General features: G+C 38.1%; 1 protein-coding gene across 2 annotated transcripts in view; it reads right to left on the reverse strand.

Moving 5' to 3' along the window:
- The window catches only part of LOC149312620 (semaphorin-3A), a 221756-nt gene that overhangs the window by 62930 nt on the left and 136163 nt on the right, over window positions 1–22663 (reverse strand). For both annotated transcript variants that reach the window (XM_089525014.1, XM_089525015.1), the window contains exons 5-6: window positions 8628–8721; window positions 357–476 (exon numbers count right to left, since the gene is read on the reverse strand). In XM_089525014.1, the coding sequence (XP_089381140.1) occupies window positions 357–476; window positions 8628–8721 (214 nt within the window). The remainder of the gene's footprint in view (window positions 1–356; window positions 477–8627; window positions 8722–22663) is intronic.

The following is a 22663-nucleotide window of genomic DNA, read 5'->3' on the forward strand; positions in this document are numbered from 1 at the left end:
TGCTGGTTTTATTACAAAGTTTGATCCCACAGTGGAGAGCAGGAGAATCACTTTGTGCAACATAATATATTTCTGGCTAGCAGACCATTATCCACAGAATAGGGTACCCACCAAAAGTACAGATGTTGCCCACCTCTGTTTGCAAACTACAATGCAATTAAAAGTAAAGCACACACACACACTCCTAATAAGTTTCATTTGTTTGTGGCACTAATAGGATGGTACTGAGTAGTTGGAAAAGGCATAAACATCTCAAGTTGAAAAGCACAATAAAAGGAAAATTGCATTACATGCTAACATTACTTATTTAATAAATATATTTTTGAACAATAGAATAAAAGATATACTTGACTTACCATTGAGCCACCGGGAATCATGTTGCTCTGTCCTGATTGGGTGGTGGTGTCCCAGTGTGCGGAAAATGGCAAAATCCCTGCCCATGAAGTCTGCTGCAGTCCCAGAATAAAGTTCACCATCTGTAACATTGCATGAAATTGCCCTCAGTATAATTCAATGAATGAATGAACCCACCATAGCAATGTATTATAAAGCAGAAAACAGAATGCCAATGCATGACATACAATTCCCACTGCAAATTATTTGCATGGCTGAAAGTCTAGCCTACACCTGCCATTAATTTTAGGAACTTGCCTGCTTATTATATCTTTTGGCCAAGGGATCTATTCCTTGTAGGCTTTTACAGGGCCATTTTCCTTATGAGGAGATAGTACTGAAAATGACATAGCTGTGATGAGGCTTTATCTGAAAACATGTACGTTAAGCAGAGCAGCAAACATTTAGATCAGTAATGTTAAGTCTAAATCCAAATGCCGGTGCTGCCTAGAGTATAACTACTGATTTAATTAAGTCTTGATGTATCATTCAGCAGTTGGTTTAATGGGTCTCCTCTGCTTATGACTAGCCTCTGAACTTAAGCCTATGTTGGTTAACTCCAAAGTAAATATAATATGATCATATACAACCAGTTGTGGTAGTTCCAGTAATTGTGTTTGGAGAAAACATTTTTTGCCTTACCTAATAACTGGCACCTACTGGAATGTCCTCTTTTATGTCTCAGAATTTGGTCTTGGTGTGAACATGGTCTTCAAGAAAATCTTTCCATTTCCCTATCAGTAGCTAAGTAAAATAGTGTCTCCCAATAAATCTATCTTGGACTTTTTACAGTAGAAGAGATACCATTTAAACAAGGTTTACATAATCCTGGAAGATTTAGCACAAAGCAAGAGTAAGAGTGGGGGAAGACCCTTATATAGTGTTGCTGTGTGCCTCTCGTATGGTGGCACTAAGGGGAATATACAATGGGGTTTTCTTAGCAAGATTTATTCAGATGGGATTTGCCATTGCCTTCCACTGAGGATAAGAGAGTATGACTTGCCCAAGGTCACCCAGTGGGTTTCCATTTACAAGCAGGGATTTGAATCCTGGTCTCCCAGGGTCATGGTCCAACACTGAAAGAAAGCACCACATCACACTGGCTTTATCTCTTATACAGACTTATATGTTATGTGATTAGCTTCCCAAAACAATTTCTTTCGATACTGACACTTTAGTAATTGAAATTACACTGTAATAGTACAGTCTCCTTGAAGGATGTCTATTGATTTAGGCTATAGGATATCTCAGATTAAGAGTTCTCTTGAATATAGAGCATGTAGTTCTCCATGTGGCTTGGTTTTGTTTACTCAAACCTGACAAGGCCAGAGGAGTGGGGAAATGTAATCCTTTCCTCTCCTAGTTCTGACCTCTCTTAGATTTCCCTACCCAGAATGTGTGCGATGCCAATGGGATTTTTCCAGGCAAACATTCTCTGAAGATGCCAGCCACAGATGCTGGCAAAATGTCAGGAAGAAACTCTGCTAGACACATAGCCCAAAAAACCCACCAAAAATGGGATTTGGGCTATAGTTTCCACAATCTTTTGCCACTGGCTGTGCTGGATGAGGCTGATGGGAATTGCAGTCCAATACGTAGAGGCTCAAAGTCTCTTCACTACTGGATTAAAATTTTCCCTTGTTTGTCCTGATGTCCTAATGTTAAAGTAAACAACAAGAACTGGTTTACTGGTCTACTTGAAGAACCTGGTGGTACACAGCTGGACCTATTTATTTTATTATGTGCAGTGAATGTACCCACCATAGGTTTTGTTCCTACATTATGAGAGAGAGCACCGAACAAGGAACATTGCCTCTTGGAAGCATAAATCATGGAATGAACTGACTGACTGTTTTCAGGTATTCAATTTGTCATGGTCATTGTGAATGCCCTAAACAGAATTTAATATTACTTTGGAAACAAGCTTCTTATTCCAAAGCATGCTTCTATTTTCCATGCCAATTTTAGAAGATATTTCCATGGTGGGGCAACCATGTCTGATCATGCCTGCTGGGAAAGTTCAGCTGCCTTCCCTTGAAAGGCTAAAAGCATATTATTTTCAATTGGATCAGCAAGCACTATGAACTATGTATCATAAAAGACAGGAAGGGAGAAAACATGATAGTGGAAATATGTGGAATGAGAAGAAGATTAAAAGCAATGAGACCTCTTGTGCCCAGCAGGAGGTATAATCAAAATCAAGTGGAAGAGAACAGCACATTAATTACCTATTTATCATTTTTCTGTCTCATCTGCCACTTGCTATTTTTAAAAGGAGAGACAATCACTTAATTATAGCCCTTATTATGTACTGTGCTTGAGAAAATGCCTTTGATGCCTGTGTTAGCCTTTACTTAACTTTACCCCCATTTGCTTGTCATCGGCTCTCAAGAGATTTTGGATAAATCAATATAAATTAAGGGAAAGACAAGAAGACCACATTTATTTCATAGCTGTCAAAAGGGAGGAAAAGGTCATCCAGAAAAAGAGATTCAGAAAGCCTAACTGAGATATATATGCAGATAATGATTTCACAGCATTTAAAGACAGGCTTTTTGAATGTTGTTTTCTGTACTAACAAATGTCTAACATTATTATGAGAGGGAGGAATGTGTATGCACATGTATGCATCTGTGTGTGGTGTGAGAGAGAAATAGAAAAATATGTCCAATATGTTCAAAGAAATACTGTATCTCCATTTCCACTTTCCCATGGACTCATCAGGCAGCCACTGCAATTATCTGTCAGAAACCTAAACTGTGCACAGTGTTCCATTACCAGTTCACAGGCTGTACAGACTGGCATTATACGCTGGCTTTGGTGTGGAGTGGGGGCTTGGCATCCACATACAGGCTGCCCCTACTCCATCCTGATGAGACGGTGGGCAGAATCATGCTATGTCTTCGGCACAGCGCTTACATGGGCTGCGCCAAGGATGTGGCGAAAAGCCATGGTGGCCAGGGTGTCCTTTCTGCAGCTCACAAAGGAGGTGCTTTTTGTGGCTTCTTTTTGCACCACAGAAAGGCCAGATATATAGTTGCCGCAGCCCCAATCCGGCAAAGAAAGGGGTGGCTGCAGGCCGCTCCAAAGGAGTGGTCTGTTGAGCCCCTAATCTCCAAAATGCAATGCTTAGGAATAACTAGCAAGCATTTGCTTATATGGGACTAAGATAAAGTGTTCTCTCTAGGGGTGAATCTACATTGTAGAAATAATGCAGTTTGACACCACATTTAGAAGATTTTCAGACCAGTGCTTAAGCGCTGGTAAAACACTACTAAATCGTTTAGGAAGCATGTGTGTGTGAAAGCCTGACATGCCTCCTAAACGTCTGGTGACAGTTGTCTCCCCTCCAAAATTCCTGAATCGTTCGGCAACAGACAATTTCCTATGAACACAAAGTTTCCATTCATAGGAATTTGCCTCTCCCTGAATGATTCAGGGATGCTGAAGTGGAGTCGATGATCCCCTGATGTTTAGAAATCGCATTATGCTTTCACACACACACACTTCCTAAACAATTTAGCAGTATTTTACCAGCACTTAAGTGCTGCTCTGAAAATCTTTATGGTGCTGTGGCTCCATGCTATGAAATCCAGGAATTTGCAGTTTTATTAGATCTTTAGCCTTCTCTGCAAAAGCATACTGGTGCCTCACAAAACTACACATCTCAGGATTCTGTAGGATGGAACAATGGCAGCCTAAAATGGTGTCAAACTGCATTATTCCAACAGAATAGATGCACCCTGGGTTGGGGGGGGAGTGCTATCAAGAATTCCAGCTATCAAACAGAGCTTACTGAAGTTTTGATAAATTTGGTTTCTTCATCAATCTAAAGCAGTGTTACCCAATCTTGTAACCCCAAACTTTGTTTGGATTTTACCTCCAGAGGTCACAACCAGTATGGCCGATGAGTTCTTAGTTCAACAACATTTTGGGGGCCAATTGTGGGAATTCCTGCTCTAGAGAATGGCAGGATGCTGTGAACTTTATAACATGAATGGAAAGGACAGGAAAAAAATGGATTCCTTCAAGCAAGCAGTTTTGCTTACACTGACACCAAAGAGATGGGGCTGGAGCACAGGTATCTCCAGCCTGTTGTTCTCTGCTTGAATAGCAACCTCAAATATTTTTGACCCTGTTTATTACCAGTAAGTAATTGCTCACAAAGACTCACAAAGACTCTCCATAAAAGACTCTCATTGGTTGAGTTCTTCAACAATGTGCTGCCTGACACAAGTCATTATTATTATTGTTACTCTGTATAGCAAAGTAACCCATTACATTACTTATTACCACCTATCTTCCTCATATAAGGTGGCATGATTTTTTTTTCTATTGTTAATTGAAATATAAGAATCCTTGCCATTCAGGCACGTATTTATACAATCCTTTTGCATGTAGCACAAAGATGCTAGAGTCTCCCGCTCTCTGTTAATGGAACACTAATTGCATTACATGAAGTGTGCATGGCTTCTTCCTACATCCTCTGTTATGTGGTAACATAAGTTGCTACTGGAGCAAAAGACAGGGTTGTTTCCCTCAATTAAAAATAGAATAAAATACTCCCCCTCAACCACCTTGTATAAGAAAAGCCCATTGTACTGTCCCTTCTTATCCACGAGGGATCTATTTCAGATGCCCCTGCAGATAATAAAAAATGCAGGACCTCTAGTTCTGTTTTTGGCTATGAAGGTATAATGTGTGCATGGCCATACACCTTCATTTAAAATAATAGGGTTAGCCATCTGCGGAACCTCAAATCCGTGGATGGCAAGACCATGGAGAAGAAGAGCCCATTGCACTTCAGTTAAAACCAGGTTACATCATATTATCTTTTTTTTAAAAGTATTATTATTGCCTCTTATGATATGAAAAATTAACAATGAATGATGAAAATGTTACACTTTAACATGCTTCCTTAAAACTGTTGCATGAAATGATGGTAAACTGAAAGTTTCCAATGCCAGGGTACAGACAGCAGAAAAGGGGTGGTCCCTCACCGGCAGCCCCTGCAGCTCCAACCCAGTACTTTTCCTATTCAGCTTGTGGCCTTTTTGGTAACATCTGAAGGCAAAACATGCAGGGAGCCTTGTAGAAGTGAATACAACTCTGCTCAAGGTATTTATTTGATATTATATAATAATATAATGCAATATCCATAGCAGAAGCTGTTACACTTGTGACTGGTGGTCTTGTTAAAGTGATGCCTGAAAGTGTGTACTTAAATGCTGTTCATCATCTCTTTGCTAAAGATGTGTCTTTGCTGAAATTATTTCTGAAATGTCTAAGAAAATTCAGAGTATACCTCCCCAAAATAATTTCTTCTGTTGCTTTTACCACAACAGTCAATTTATTTACTGTTCACTTGTTCACCTCTCAACTCTCAGAGGGGGTTAGTCTTTTTGATGTCCAAGATGAAAAGGCAAAATGGTTGTCTTAACTTATGGTTGGCTTCTCCCTCTCTTTTTCCTCCTATTAGCCAATTCTTTTCTCTACCTACATGGTGTCCTGCTCTTTGCAGTGGTTAATGGAGACTTCCACAATCATGCTGGATTTACACACAATAGCCTTTTGAGAAAACTGCTGTAGTATGGTGTTAAGGAAATGCGATCCCATGTATTTCTTTTTAGATGCAGGCATGTTTCATATTTCTTCAGTGATTCTGGGATGCTTCCCAACCCACACTGAGGGCTTGATACTGGGACCTAGAAAGTTTATCCTTAAAATGCGCCTACAAAAGGTACTGCAACCTTTTTCTTTCCTGAACTGTCCTTGCTCCTAAAGGTACATTTCTAGGTGTTAGAAGCATATAGTTGCTCAAGAACTGCTTTTGCCCAAAACTTTGAGAAGTTGCTTTTTGGACTGCAGTTCCAAAAATTCCCAGTAACCCTGCTTTAATCCTACATGTAATAACATTCAATCTCAACTAGTTAATCCAGAAGCACCTGTGCCAAATGGTTTGTATCAATAATAAAATACCAGGGCCTGGCCGCTCCTGAACTGATGACAAAACAGAGCTGCATCAAAATGGCTTTCTTCATTTTAGCATCCTTTTGGGAAGGATCATTCTGGCCATTTTCCATTGGATATGAAAAACCTTAGAGTGACATACTTCTCAATTTGCTTTTCAAAAAACAGTCCATCACCTATGCTGGATTCACACACAAATCTACATAAAATTGCATGTACACATGCAAAGAAAGTGAGAGCACTGCTACCTTCTGTTTTCCCATCCAGAAGGCGACAGCAGTACTACTGCCACTGTCTTCACAAGGGGGAAAATGGTTGGTATCCATCAGCAATTTTCATTGCACACAAATAAAATGTTGGAGAGTAAAAAAAAAAAATCGAAATAAAAACTCCTTATTGCACTCCCTCTTCTGAAAACATCTTCCCCATTGCTGTTTCGGCATTAAAAAAAAGTAAAGGAGGAGTGGATGATATATAAAAAAAAAAATAGGCAGAGGAACCATGAAAAGGTCCAGAGTTCAAACTCCTCAGTCTTCATTTTAAAGAATCAGGTAGCTGGTGAATAGAAAGATTCCTTTTGGATAGTCATTGCCATTCAGGATAGAGTGTTCATCCATCCTGCCTAGTATAGTCTGACCAATATAAGGGAACTTGTTGCATTGCCAAATGGTATCAAGAGACATCCTTATCTTTGATCTCTTTTCCTTAACACCTTGATCTCAATTCCTTTCTGTCCTTCATGCAAGAATAAAATATTTGTGTGTGTATGTATTTTAGAAGCCAAACCAAGCTAAGCCAAAAGAAACAAAACAACTGTATTGCTGCAAGTTTGCACAAAAATGGAATGTGAGAAGCTATACACTGATGACTTCATTTGGCAAATCCCCACAGAGTTTCATAATACTGCCTTGTCATCACAGTCTTTTTTGATTGAATATTCATGCAAATATAACATCAGATCTATCAGAGAACTGAGCCTAAAATTTATTTTGCTTCAAGAGCTCATTTATACACCACTCTTTTCAGGTGTATTTTTCTTCTTTTTGTTTTGAGTAAATAAAGAATGCAAGTGATTTCAAGGTGGATAGTCTTATATTTTAAAGAGAACTGGGGGTAGCTATGTCTGATTATTTGGACTTCCAGGTGCAGGACATCCAGATATTCTACATCACACTCTCTGCATAAGGCTTTAAACATCAAAAGAATCGTATAGAACTTTGTTTCTTTTCCTTAAGTGTTAACAGTATATTAAAATACTCCTCATCTTAAGAAGACCATCTGGTGACCAGGATTTTTTTTTAAAGTCTTTCCTTGATGCTCCAATAAAATCAAGCAATTAATCACTTTTGAATTTCCTTTGCTTTTCTAATATTATCATACTGTCTGTCATGTTCATATGTTAATTTTGCTAGTCCTCTACCACACCCACAATTTTCTAATATGGGTGGGACCAAAGTCCAAAACACTGACTGTGATCCAAAGAGCACAATGCCCAAGGGCTTGAGGATCCTGTACAGGAATCTTTCATCGCCTGTTCAGAAGTAATGTTTCACATAACTCCAATTGAATGATGAGGAGAGCAGGACTATACTCATTGAAACCAGCCCCCTCTTAACTAATAGGTGACTGTGTGTATGTGATTTAGAACTTCAGTTATGCAAGTTATGGCTTGTATAGCTAATATCCTACTACTCTTGAATTGAAGTGAATTTTTGAAGTAGTTAATGATACAGGAGTCAGGAACGTAGTCAGGGGTGGGTTTGTGGGTCTGGACCCCCCACCATTAGATACAATGAATGGCACATGCTGCTGTGCAGCTGCGCCCAAGCCCCATTCTAATCGTGGCACTTAGTCTGGACCCTCCCTTCCTATAATCCTGGCTACGTCCCTGCAGGAGTTTACTGTTCTAACTAGAAGTAGGGGTAGAAATGCATGGTCTAAGTTCTGGAAGTATCATGGCTTCTACCTGCAATAGCTTCTAACCAAACTTGCATGATTGTTCTAGTGGTACATTTAATGCCCACACAATCTTAATGCTGGAAATTCCAAACTTGCACATCCATCAATAGAAAGTGCGGGTACTTATTGCTGTGCTGGATTAAGCCTGTCTGAACTTGTAACTCAATGCTGGTGAATAAAAACACATTCCAACTCTTTTTGGGAAGTTCAAAAATGAGAGAAACAGGAACTCTGATAACAATCAGGAAAAGGAAGAAGAAGCTAACTATAGATAAAATACACCCACATTTTATATAGCTACATACCTATTAACAGAGAAGCTGTCAGCAGTTTAGGGTCATAGGGGCTCTTTCCTCTGCCATTTTCAAAATGCGACTCTTCCAGCTTAAAAATATTATCCTGTTGAAGAGGAAGGGAAAAACAAGTAATCTCACAAAGCAATGATATAAAGGTGCTGCTAAATGCTGCTAAAATACAGAGATTAGTAGACCACTAATAATCAACATATAATTGATCACTTGGGGTGTAATTTTTCACTAATTTTCTTCTTAAAGGAAGCAATTATTAATTTTACCAATTTTGTTTACACTGTTAGAAAGTCTTCAAAAATCACACTGTCTTTGAAACCTATTCCTAATTCAGAACTTCTTTTGCTCAAAATATGTACATGGTTGTTTCTTGAAGCAAACAGCCGCTTCTGCACAGAGAACAGCATTTTTTTTTTAAAATTTGCACAGAAAATGCTGTTTTATACACAACAAACAATCACATGCAAAGTTTGCACAGAATAAGTTTCAAATTACAAAGATTCCCATCTGGTTTTTGGTAATATTTTGAACATTTTCAAATATTCTTTCCTTCAGAATTCAGAATTCTGTTGTTCAATCTGCCTGTGCTGAGATCATACTTTTTTTCAAGTATAATATGGCTTTATAAAACAATTTTGAGAATTATTATTCTACATGATGAGATCATACTTTTAAATACTTTTTTAAAAATGAAACTTTGAAAGTAAAACTAAATACCCTTTATAGGACTCTCAAAAGAAATTGGTTCACTATAATGTGTTAATGCAAATTATTATTTTTACAGAGACCATCCTACATCATCTACAGTCTCATATGCATGGTTGCACTAATCTATCTGTATGCTTCAATAGAATTATGGGATATATAGCATAGAAATTACAGAAATGAAATGGGGGGATGCAGGGCGACATTCACAAAAGAGCAGTTGTTCACATTTATAGCTGTGGGAAAATATAAGCATAATGCAAAGTTAATTTGCATAGCCTGAAAGTGAACTGGGATGGTCTAGGATGGCATTAAAATTCCAGGAATTCATGTTTTCCTTTAATTCAGTTTATCCATGTCATTAGAAGAACAGTAGGACTCACTTATTCAGATACCCCCAAAAGGTGAACTAGGTCACAGAAAAAAAGCCTGATAAATGGACTGATGTCCACATTAAAGTATGAACTCAAAGAAGTTTATAAAGTAAAGAACTTACAAGAAACATAAAATACAACTGTGCCAAGCTTTTCAGTTACAGTTGTGGTGGGGGTGATGTGCTGTGGGGGAAGTCTCTTTTGTTTAATATAGTACTTGGCTGTAAGCTTCATTTATTTATTGCTTTATTTCATGTATATGCTGCCTTTTTCCCAGAGTGGGAGCCAGGACAGCTTCCAGAAATATTTACAATAAAATTTAAAAACTATTAAAATTACCTGCTAAAACACATTAAAATCATTTCTAAAACAACCCAAAGTTTAAAAGACAAATAAAACATCCCCTATAACCCCCCCCCCTGCTGTTGTTAGCTACCTTCAAGTCAACCTCAACTCAGGGTGATCCCATGTATGAGATGTGTCATAGCCTCTCTGCTCAGATCCTGTAGGCTCAGGCCCATGGTCTCCCTAACTGAATCTATCCATCTGGCATGCAGTCTTCCTCTCTTTCTACTGCCCTCTATCTTCCCCAGCACCATTCTTTTCTAATAAGTCGTGCCTTCTCATTATATGACTGAAATATGACAGCCTCAATTTAGTTATCTTGGGCCTGATACAGAGCATCCTAAAAGGATGCTCTGATGGCACCTCCTTTTCTGCTGGTGGGAAGCTGCAGCAGCAAAAAAAGAACCCACAAAAAGCAGGTTCTTTTCCCGGCGCACTTGTGACGCCTGAGTGCGCCAATGCTGCACATGTGACATCACAAATGTACCACAATGTGCGGACGCTAAGTGTCTGTCAAGTCAAAATGGCGGTGCCCATCTGTACAGGGCGCCGCCATTTTGATGTACAGAATATGTGCTAGGGTTTCGGGGCGTCTGTAAGCGTTGCCCCAAGGCAACCCTAGCACGTATTCCTTACATTCTAAAAGACCCATCTGTACTGGGCCTTGGCTTCCAGGGAGAATTCAGGCTTGAATTGTTCTAGGACACAATATCTTAACCACTTTTCTCCTGCACCACATCTCAAATGAATTAATTTTCTTCCTATCTGTTTTCTTCCCTGTCCAGCTTCCACATCTATACATGATAATGAGGGAATATAATGGCTTGAAGGATTCTAACTTAAATCAGACCATATTTTTCCCGATCACACGTAAGAGCAGATGGAGAGAAGAGCTAGACAAGCAGATGTGATAAATGGGGCCTCTGAGTAGGTACACAGAATACCTCAGCAATTTATTTGATCAAAATATTTTATTATTGTTATATACAGTTTGCTTTTTATTAGATGTGTCAAATTTCTTCGGACAAAATGTTTCAATTTTGGAGATCTAGGTAATTTAGGTAATTTTAAATAACAGTTAAGAGATAAATTGATATTACAACTACCCAGCATTCTCTTGCTTCTTGCATCTGAGTGCCCAAGGTGATCTAGCAGAAGTATAACAATCCAAAAATGGAAAGAATGTCATGTTATCCTTGACAGATTAGTAAGGACACCCAAAATGCCATACCTCTGGTATTCCAGACATAAGATACCATCAAGGATATTGAACAATTCTCAGAGGACACAGAGAATTGGAATCTCTTTGTGTAGCAACATTCAAGCTTGTCATGTATAATATATCACCTGCTTTGCTGCCTGACTTACATACAGTGACCTCTGGAAAAAGAAATGCTATGCTGTTCAATGACTGACTGTTCCTGCTAAGCAACTTATTAAGTCAATTGCATATGCAAGCAAGAAGATCCACAATCTCAAAACCAATTCAATCGAATGCTTACCTTATTAGCTTCTAATTGAACTCATCCCCTCCTCTCTATATTTTTGATGACATATTTAAATACAGAATTGTATGATTGCCATTAACAGAGATGTTACTTGAATGCTAATAACTTACTGGTACAGACTACAAACATTTTCCATTTTCGCATTCAAGATTTTTCTATTTCATTTTGCATTTATTTTGCACTTTTAGACAAAGAGTGGGGGGGGGGAAATCATGCATCACAGGAAATAATGGGAGGACTCATGTCTAGTTCCAGCTTTTTATGAATTATTGACGTGAAGTAAAGTAAGGCCTAAAACTCTCTTTTTTTCGTTATTTCCTTGAAAATAGTGCACTTCCCAGAATGTAAGTTTGTTCAACGTTCTGTTGATGCACAAAAAGTACCTTTTAGGGTGGGAGTAGGGAATTTTCACAATTCTTCCTTAGGAATGAATTAAATGAAGTCAACATTATTTGAATTAAGACTGAGCTGAAAGAACACAAGACCAAAATATCACAATGTGAACCAAAAGAGGCTTTAAAGTCCTGTTTGAGGACAGTAAAAACAGGACTGCACATTTGACAATTCTGAATAGCTTGTGAATAGGGGCAAAATATTGTCCATCTAAATATCTACCTAATTTGCACCTTTTGGACTAATATGTGTATTAGAACCCAGTTATCCTTTGGATTACATAATTATCCAAACTTTACAATGTAGATTATCACACTTGCCTTATCCCATTATTTTTCCAATAGGATACACATGCATTTAACTGTCAAAGATGGGTCTCACTGCATTCTCCCATATGCAACCTGGGCTTATCCTGTGACTTTTCAAGGATGGGAAAATCCCATCCTTGAAAAGCTGCAGGATAAGCCTGTGTTACATATTGGCTGCATATGGACTACACACAGGAGAATACAGTAAGACTCATCTTTGACAGTTAAATGCACATCAGGAAAACAGTGGGATAGCGTATGTGTGATAATGTCTGTAGTTCTCAGTTCAAAAATTATATACAAAAATGTATATAAGAGGGAAAGTGGGGTACAAAAATGAATATTTTAGAAAAAGTTGCATATGAAAATTAATGCACATGTTCAAATCACATGAACGTTGGCATTAATCTTCATATGCAAGTTTTTTTCCTTAAAATCAAAGACTGATGTGGAAATTTGACAGAATGAATTACTGAACAACAAACTGATTGAAATGAAGATACTAAAAATAGACTGATTTTCCATACTTGATAAGGCCACGATGTAGTCCTACATTTTCTGGACAATGTAATGGAACAGGAATAATAATAATAATAATAATAATAATAATAATAATAATAATAATAATAATAATAATAATGTATTTATGTCCTGCTATGCCCCAAGTGGCAGACTATCTGGAAATAGTCCAAGTCAGCTGTCTAAAATGATGCCGAAGAACTAGAAGCATGAAAACATCTTTCTGATTTTGAACCTACTGCACTGCCTGCCAAAGGTTTCATGCCTAATTCAAAGTGTTGTTCTTAATATTTAAAGCTCTATAGGGGACCAGTTTATTTGTATGGTCATTTTCAGCTGATTTTTGTTGTTGTTGTTCTTATGTATTGGGATGCCTGGTTGTAATGGAAACTTCAAATATGTCACCATTCCTAAACATGTTATGTTTCTGCAAGCACTCTGCACAAACACACCTGCAACCAAAAGTGATGCAGCCCAGGAAAAGCTTTACCTGCTGGCCTCCTACTTATATAAGTTGGTCTAGCAATAGTAATCAATAATATTAGCACAGAAAGGAAATGATAATGACCGATGGTCATCCAGTAGAGCTGGCATCCAGTTAGGAAATTATGAAAAGTCAGATGAGTTTCATGTGGCTAACTAAATTATTGAAATATGTTTTGCATATATGTGCAAATGTATAGTAACAATTGTTCTGAAGCAAAACTCACTCCTTGCCTGCTCTTAGCCTACAAACTGCCAATACAGCATCTTATGCAGACAGCATCTTATGAGACACTCCCTTCTGGGTAGGAGAGAAGACTGAATGCCTTTCTTAAGATACAACTCACCATCTGCAGTTTTTGTAAGTGCTGGTATTAAAAATAATTTTAGTAGAAAAGCAAATAAAATCTGCTGCTTAGTTAATCAAAAGTACCCTTTCTAATGTATCAAATGATGTTTAATTAATTAATCTTGATATATTAATCAAACACATATCCACCATGAAATTGTATGCAACACGGAGCTATTTATATGTATTAAAAATATCCTGCTTTACAATTAATATAAAAAGGAATATTGATAAGCCTATGTGCAACAACTAAATTCATCCCTTAATTATTGAGAAACCCTTACACAATGCAGAGGAGCATGGTAATGATCTTCCACTTTAGCTTGGTTAATCGCCCAAGGTGGTAAGAGGTAATGATCCATGAGAATTCATTATACGATAACTTACAGTAGTTTCCCACATCCAAGCAATGGTAACATTATCTTCCGAATAATGTAATACATGAACTTAGGTAATCAAAAGCCCTGGAAATGTCAGCTCAATTAACTTAATAGCCATGAGACATTAAAACATCATAAATCTGGTCTTTCAGATTATCCCAGTTTCAGAGCAAAGTGGTAGCAAATATTCAGTTACTGGGATTGCAACCTGACTTTCTATTATGGATCAAATCATTTTATCAGATGCAAGAACAGACCTGGCACAGAAATGTGTCCAAGTGGCTTATCAACTATAGGTCCCTCCTGGTTGTCCCAAAAACATCAGTCATTTTGACACATAAGTCTAACTATCAAATATATTTGGCACTTGGGTAATAGCAACAATTAATATTGAACATAATAAAGTGTCAGAATACATTTCACATCTGATGCTGCATGTGCATCATCATGGTGCAACCCGTATAGACGGGCATGTACCATAATGGCGCATGTGCGACAGAACTAGGGCTTTGGGCATGTAAACGCTCAGCCCTAGTTCAGCCCTAGCATGCAGTCCGGCCAGCACAATGTGCCAGTCTGTACTGTTCCTAAATCTGTGGATGCTCAAATACCATTTAATACAATGGCATAGTAAAATGGTGTCTCCTATATAAAGTGGAAAATCAATGCTATTTGGAATTTATATTTTTGGGGGAATATTTTCAAGCCATGGATGCTTGAATCCATGGATAAAAAAATCTGTGGATAAGGGGGGCTGCTGTATTGTATAAAATTATCTTCAGGTTATTTGTATATGAAACATAATTAAATTCTGTGTTCAGACTTGGGTCTCATCTCCAAGATATGTCATTATGTATATATATGTATATACAGGTATTCCAAAATATAAAAAAAATCCAATTTCCAAAACACTTTTGGTCCCAAGAATTTTAGATAAGGGAAACTTAACCTGTAGTACTTCTATATCATTATTCTGCTGAGAATGCTCCTAGAGCAACTTGCATATGATAAAAAAAACTTTTTAGCAAGCTTACAGCCAAAAACATGGAATGAGAAGAAAAAGGGTTGAAGAGAAAAGAGAGAAACAAACACAGGTACCAGTTGTTAATGTTGACATTTATTACTGCTATTTGTATGAAAAATGTCCAATAACCTTTTTAAATAAAAGGGTATATTATATGCTAGCAGTTTGAAAGCATGCAAATGCAAGTAGATCAACAGTTGCAATAAAGAGCCATACTCAAGAGATATAGAAAGGAAAATCTAAAGGAATGATTGAGACTGCATCTTTCAACAACAGTAATAGAAAGTGATTTTTGTTTATATTTTAGAAATCAAAGTGTAATCTTAAGACTGAAAACTAGCTAAGACTCTAGTTAGTTCACACCAGTTTTCCACGAATGCAGTACACAACGGAATAACATGATCACTTCAATACCCAACTGATTTCAATAGAGCCCAGTCCATTGATTTGAAGCACTAGATGTAAAATGATATGATAAAAGTTTTGTACTTAGTAATTGTTTCCATGTAGATTGCAAGTTGCCGATTAGTGTTAGACCTTTATCTGCCAGCAGAAGGAGAGAAGAAAGTGGGCTAGCTGAGCATCTTATGAAAGAAAATTCCATAGCCTGGGAGTAGCCACTGAGAAAGTTCCCTTAGATGTCGTCACCAAATGAGACTGTGACTATGATGGCACCAAGAGAGATTTCAAGGATCTTAGACTTGGATAGATTTATCTAGGTAAATATAGTCTTTCAGATAATCAAGACTTAAGCAATTTAACACTTTACAGCTCATGCCCAAAACTCTGAAATGTGTCTGGAAACTATGCTGCAATCCTGAGGTACTTGGATCTAAGCTACACTGCAGAAATAATGCAATTTGACATTGCTTTAACTGCCATGGCTCAAAGCTGTGGAGTTCTGAGTTCTGGAATTTGTAGTTTTGTGAGATATTTAACATTCACTACCAGAGAGCTCTGGTGCCAAAATACACTACAAATCCCAGGATTTCATAGCACTGACCCATGGTATTTAAAGCAGTGTAAAACTGCATTATTTCTGCAGTGCAGATTAAACCTTGGGCTGCAAAAACCCATAACAGGAGCAGGGGTTTAGCATCTGTATACCACACTTATCAGCTTTATTCCAGGTTAACCATAATCATGTCCCTGGGGAATATTGTTTCATGAGGGTATATGATGCAACAATTTTGTATGGAAGTTTCTTAACCCCCATCCCTTTGAAGAACTACAGTTCCCAGTGCTTTCTGGGAAGAGGGCATGACTATTAAGTCATATTTATTCTGCGATGTAGAGTCATTATTTCATTTTGAAATTCTTAATTGCATGTATTTAATTTCTTTCAAATGCGTTTCCATGGGCACTCGCTCAAGCTCAAATTAATTCAACAGGGCCTAAAAACTGTTGCTCAGTACTGGGGGGAAAAGGCTATCTACAGTGCTCAACATTTATTTTAAAACCTAATCTATTGAAACAAATTGGCAGGATGAACAGCTGGAGCATAATTATCTGTTCTTGCTACATTGCATTTTGATAGTTTCCTCTAGAGATCTCACATAAATCCTGTTGTAAGAGTTGACAGTGAGAGGAAGAGTGGGGAAGATAAAAGTGGAGGTTGAAACAGAAGCTAATAGAAGACAATTCAAATACAAACATTCAAATATACTAGATAAGAAACATGTAGGCTCTTTGAACAGTTTAGCACATTTTTGCCTGTTTTCCCTCATTACATTTACCATATCAAGCTGATCAGATTCTTGGTCCATCTTGCTCAGTACAAACTTCTCTGAAATGCACTGAGCCATGACTCCAGCCATATGTAAAAAAGTTGCTTAAAATCTGAATATATGCAAATGTGGATAGGAAAGGCCAACAGTGTTTCCTTTAGATTGCAGGCTGCCATCCATTTTACTGCCATGCAGTATCGTCTCTGGTTGTTCTCATAATGGATTTAGAACAACTAGTAAATCATTCACTGTCTAATCTGTGGTCTCTTGGGAAGACCAAAATTAATAACATTTGTCAATTTTTAATTGCCAAGAGGACAGTTTCCTATTTAATAAGTACCCCACCCCCAAAAGGTTTTTACTAAGTCCTTTTATTATAAACTGAACTAAGTTTCATCTTAACTCATAACTATTTATATGTCATATAAACATAAATGAAAACTCTTAACATACTTGTGCTGCATATTTTTCTTATTATCAGCATAAGCTTACAATCAGAACTGAAGTTCTTAAAGAGGGCTTGTGGATGAATAATGCCTTTAAGCCCATGTTTATACCAAAAATTCATCATCCCTAAATTGTTGATATGCAAGGAACACCTGCAGTTACTCTATGGTAAAATAATCCCCAGAAGCACTTGCCTTTATTATTAGTATGTTGTCACTAAAGTCAAGTTTACTAAGATACATTTTGTGATAAGGCCCCGATACAGACTGGTGCAAAGCGCCGGCCTGGGGCCAATTTTAGGTCTCAGGAGAGCAGAGCATCCACATGCTCCCGAATCCTACTGGGCATCGTGGGCAACATCATAGTTTGCCCCTGTCCTCATGGGGCCACCATGATGATGTATGCACAGCAGAGCATCCAAACAGTGCCATGCCGCGTGGACATCATCAGCGCATGTGCAAACCCTAAGAAGAACCTACCAAGAGTGTTTGATTGCTGCTGCTTCCATTGGGGGCAAAAAGGGGTGATGTCTCACCGTCCCTTTCTCCCCATCTATATCCCCCTAAAATTAACAAATTTCAGCACTGAGTACTGAATCAAGGCTTTGCTATATTTATGCAAACGTATGTCATCTTTCGTTCCTCTCTAAATTCATCTGGGTAACTATCTCCCCTATTTTCATTTAGGATACAAACTCATCTCTAAACGGGCTGCATTCACACCCACCTTTTCCTGGAAGTCATTTGACTTAAAGGTTCATTGAAAGCCTGAATGCATTTAATTATCTGAAAGCCAATACAGAATATGGAAGTTTGTATTTGAGTAAACATCTCCCATGATGACACTACCTTTCTGTGGTGGTGGGATTGCCTACATTCACCAGCACATAATTTTTCTTTTGATACATATTTTTTCATGTATATTGAACATTAAATCAACATTCAGCAAGAGGGCAGTTTGTACATAGTATTTAAACACACACACACACACACACCAAACACAAAAACCTGGGAGCATGGGAGATTTAAGCAACATAAGCCCACTTAGGAGGAACTTCCTGACAGTAAGGGCTGTTCAACAGTGGAACAAACTCCCTCGGAGTGTAGTGGAGTCTCCTTCCTTGGAGGTCTTTAAGCAGAAGCATCTGTCAGGGATGCTTTGATTGTGATTTCCTGCATGGCAGGGAGTTGGACTTGATGGCCCTTGCGGTCTCTTCCAACTCTATGATTCTGTGACTTATCTACTCCGGCTATTATTTAAATGTAAATAAATTCTTGTAAAATAACTCTTATCAGTATAATATTGAAGCAGACTCTAGTCCTCTTATTTGCAGTGTAGGGAATTCTTCTTTAACTACAGTAATTGACATAACTCTTACAGTATATATAGTCAAGACTTCAACACTCAAAAATATATTTCCTTGGGTCTCACTTAGAAGGGTTCTGTTCAAATAAGAGTAAGAACACATGAATGCTTTAACTCCCTATGGTCTTGAATTTTTAACACCATTCAGACATCTGTTTAAAAAGTATTTATTATTTCTGACACTACTTCATATATACAGAATGTACCCCTGAAAAAAATCACACAAGTGCTGAACTGATCATTGAAGGTCAACCAAATAACTTTTGGGGAATAACATTACATATCCCATGATATATAGGAGTGCTTGTTGTATCCCTCTTGCTTCAATATGAGTTTATTGATATTAAAATTCCTTACCTATCACTTCTCTCACATTGCCAATCTTTGTTGAGCTATAGCGCTGAAAAATATGAGTGTTGACTACTGATCTATTCCAGAAAATTCTCTGGGTCCTTCCAGACAGAGGATTTCTAAAGTTCACAGTTTATGGGCACTGTGCCACTATTCTGCCTTCTCCCAATGGATTTCCTCTGGCAAGAAAAAACAATGGAGAAAATGTAGCTAAATGTGGGTGGTCAGGAGATATTGTTGTCTGGAATGTCTGTCAACCCCTTAATACCATGCATGGACAGTTTCACCTCACAATAAAAGTCTTGTCTGGGTGTACACAAATGCATATGATGTCAACATCTTATCCTATATCTTCTTCTGATAAGCATGTCAGAGTTTCTCAATACAAGCAAGTGCTTCCGACAGCAGAACTAACATGATTATATGACATAAACTGACAGTATGACATAATCAAATTACGTATGCTGGGTCCTTGTTATCCACTGGAGATTGGTTCCAGGACCACCACCCTTGTGGATGTTCGAGTCCCATTAAATACAATGGCACAGCAAAATGGTGTTCTTTATATAAAATGGAAAACCAAGCACACAAGATGTTGGCAGATTGGAATATTTTCAAGCCGTGGATGCTTGAATCTACAGATAAAAAAGTCCGTGGATAAGGAGGGCCGACTATACTTTCTTTTAGTGGCCAGTTGTCATCCTCACCTGAAGAATGAGATGAATCAAATGCTGTATTAAACACAGCATGGTAGGTGGGAGAACATTGGCCCTCTACAGACGGGCCTAAAGTGCGCCCCCGTCACGTGCTACGGGTTGGCCGAGGGCACACCGCCCATACTGGCCTCACCCGTAGCATGTGACGAGAAAGTCAAAATGGTGGTGCCCTGTACACATGGGCGCTGCCATTTTGACATGATGGACGCTTAGCATCCGCACATCCTGGTGTCATTGTGATGCCGCAAGTGCACCATTGGCACATTTCAGCATCACAAACACGCTGCAAGAAGAACCCACTTTTTAAGGGTTCTTTTTGTTCCATGACGGAGCAGCGCGGTTTGTCCGCTGCGGCTCCCTTGCAGAGCAAAGCAAGGCGCTGGCAAACTGCCCTTTTTGGGCAGTCTGTATCCCACCATAATCTATTTGATCATGTTTGTTCTACGTTTGCTGTTTTTGGTTTTCTTCTGATGCAGCTACAATCAGTACTATGTACATAGGAAGGTGCTTGCTAGCTTGATTAAATAATCAATTATAAAACAGAATATAATTTGAAAAGTGGAAAAAAATAGCTGTGTCCAGCACTTTCTCATGGAGAAGGATTCTACCTCCTTCTCTTTGATTCCATTCCTGGAGCAGCCTGGAGTATCCTGGCCCTGCAGCTACTCTGGCCTGTCCCTGTTACCTGCTCCTCCATTTCCACACTGCAATGACTAATCTTCACAGGTGTCCTGCTGGGCCACCTGGGCCATTCACCACTGCCAGCCACTAACTTTTGAGGTGAGAATGACTTCAGAAGCAAGTAGTAGTGGCGGATGCACTATGCAGTGCAGTGCAGTGGGATGTCTGGGCAGACAGCTGACATGGAATGGGAACAGAGGGCTCTGGATCTTCCTGGAAGATTGGATCAACGGGCAAATTTTCAAAATTTATTTTAACATAGTTCTGATGCAGAATGTTCCAGACATCATCCAGACCACTCACACCAGACCTGAGGTTTGGGCTGTGTGTCATTCAAATAAGACAATGCCAGAATGGGGATGGGGGAACATGCCTTTTGGCCTGTGTAGACAATGTCTGAGTTATCTCTAATTTGATTATTAGACCCAGTGATTCAGATATATATTTCTTAGAAGTCAAACAGAAGATGCTATTTTTTTGATAAGGGAAAACTGATTATCAATATGGTAATAGCAAGACATTTCACCATAATGGCATTTCAGCCACCATAGACTTTGCCATTCAAGTGCAATCCACTGTCCAGGTAAAGGTTGCTGTGTTGGAACAAAGTTCAGTTTGGGACAATATATTTAAGAAGGCCAACTAAAAGTGGGGTCTAAAATAGTCATCACCTTTTATAAGATCTGTTCTGTGAACCGAGTTTATATTGCTTCTTTAGTTGTTCAATGTTCTTCTAACCATACATATATGTAGCAGGATATTTTAAGTTCATATAATATTTAGTTTAGAAGTTGTTTATACTGTAGAACCATTTGATATTACTGTACTGAATAAATCATTTCCAGAATTAACCATGAATGGCAGTAAACCAGAAAATGTAAAGCCATAGTAAGGTAGTTTATTCCAGCAGGTAATGAACTCTGCTACGTCTGTAAGAGCATGTGGGTCCATCTTCTGTTTATTCTTGGCTCTCCAAAAAATAATAATACACATCTGATGCATTATGTAGAAGAATCAAAGCATATAAGATGTTGGCAGATCTCGCTTATCCCATTCACATTTGGAAAAGCTGTATTCATGCTGTTGCATAGGGTGATCACAGCCCTTCTCTAATCTATTTCTTTTTGCCATTTAGTAACCTTTTCTCTAATCTGAACTGGGTGCTCTGCAGATGTTACTGGAATATTGGACTGCAAATCTAAGTATAGCCAAAGATAAAGAAAGATAAAGAAAGCTGGAAGTTGCAATCCTATCCAACAATATCTGAAGTATCATAAAGTTCCCACCCCTCTCCTGATCACTAATTGTAACAATGAAGAATTTCTGTTCCCAGAAATGGGATTCTGAATGGGTTCCCATAGTCTCAAACCGGGGGTCAGAAGAAATAATCAGGTACTACTTCTGAACATTTTGTACTGATGACCTCTGTGAAGACTGAAAAATCAAACAAACTCTCATGTTCATGCATCTTTTTACCTTCTTTCCACTGCTATATTCTGTCTATAAACTGAGTGTCTCTTCCTTCTAATTATCCCATATACATTCCAGTCTTCTTTCTCTATATATTTTCTATTTATCCCTTAATCTTTTCCTCAGACTCAGGGACTGATGAATTGGAAGAGACTGCGGGGGATAGTTGCTAATAAATGTTGGTGGCAGAAGGTAGCGTAAGGTAGGAATCCCCAGGTAAAGCATCCCAATAGGAAGCACCATTTAAAAGAACTTTAGTGATAGAGTCCAATGTAGTCTGTTCTAATACTGAACATCGGATACAATCAGGATGTTTATTCAGTATCTTTTTTCTCTTACTCTGAACAAACCATCTTTATTTATAAAGTTAACTCTACCTTTCTATCATCTATCTATATATCATCTATTATATTTTTTGACAAAGACATCAAGCAACCCAGATAGCACCTCCAAAACAAAGTACTGCTGCAACCTGTGATACCTTCTCCCCAGTTCCTTCACTTCAAATTGGGGGAAAGCATCCACGGAAATTCCCCACCTGACTGACTGATTTATTTCATACTTTTTTAAATTTTAAGGACGGGGATTCAGGAAATATCATAGCATGATTTTTAAAAAAACACACAAAAACACCCTAATTTAGAATGCAAAAACACAATTAAAATGATTATCTTATTAAAAAAAAACAAGAAATCAAAATCAATTTAATAAGCACATCAAAGAAAAATAACTTTTCCATCTTCTCATGCCTTTTCCCTTGGCTGTTTAAATTTACCTCTTGGTTGTTGAAAAAAAATAAGAGCAAATTGAATAGCAGCAGCAGCAGCAACAAAAACAAAGATTCACCTACTCCAAATTTATTTCTGTGTTTGTCATTGTGCACCATAC

This window comes from Sceloporus occidentalis, unplaced genomic scaffold, assembly GCF_023333645.1.
Source record: "Sceloporus occidentalis isolate IW3139 unplaced genomic scaffold, rSceOcc1.0.p SCAF_5, whole genome shotgun sequence".
In the NCBI taxonomy this organism is placed as follows: domain Eukaryota; kingdom Metazoa; phylum Chordata; class Lepidosauria; order Squamata; family Phrynosomatidae; genus Sceloporus; species Sceloporus occidentalis.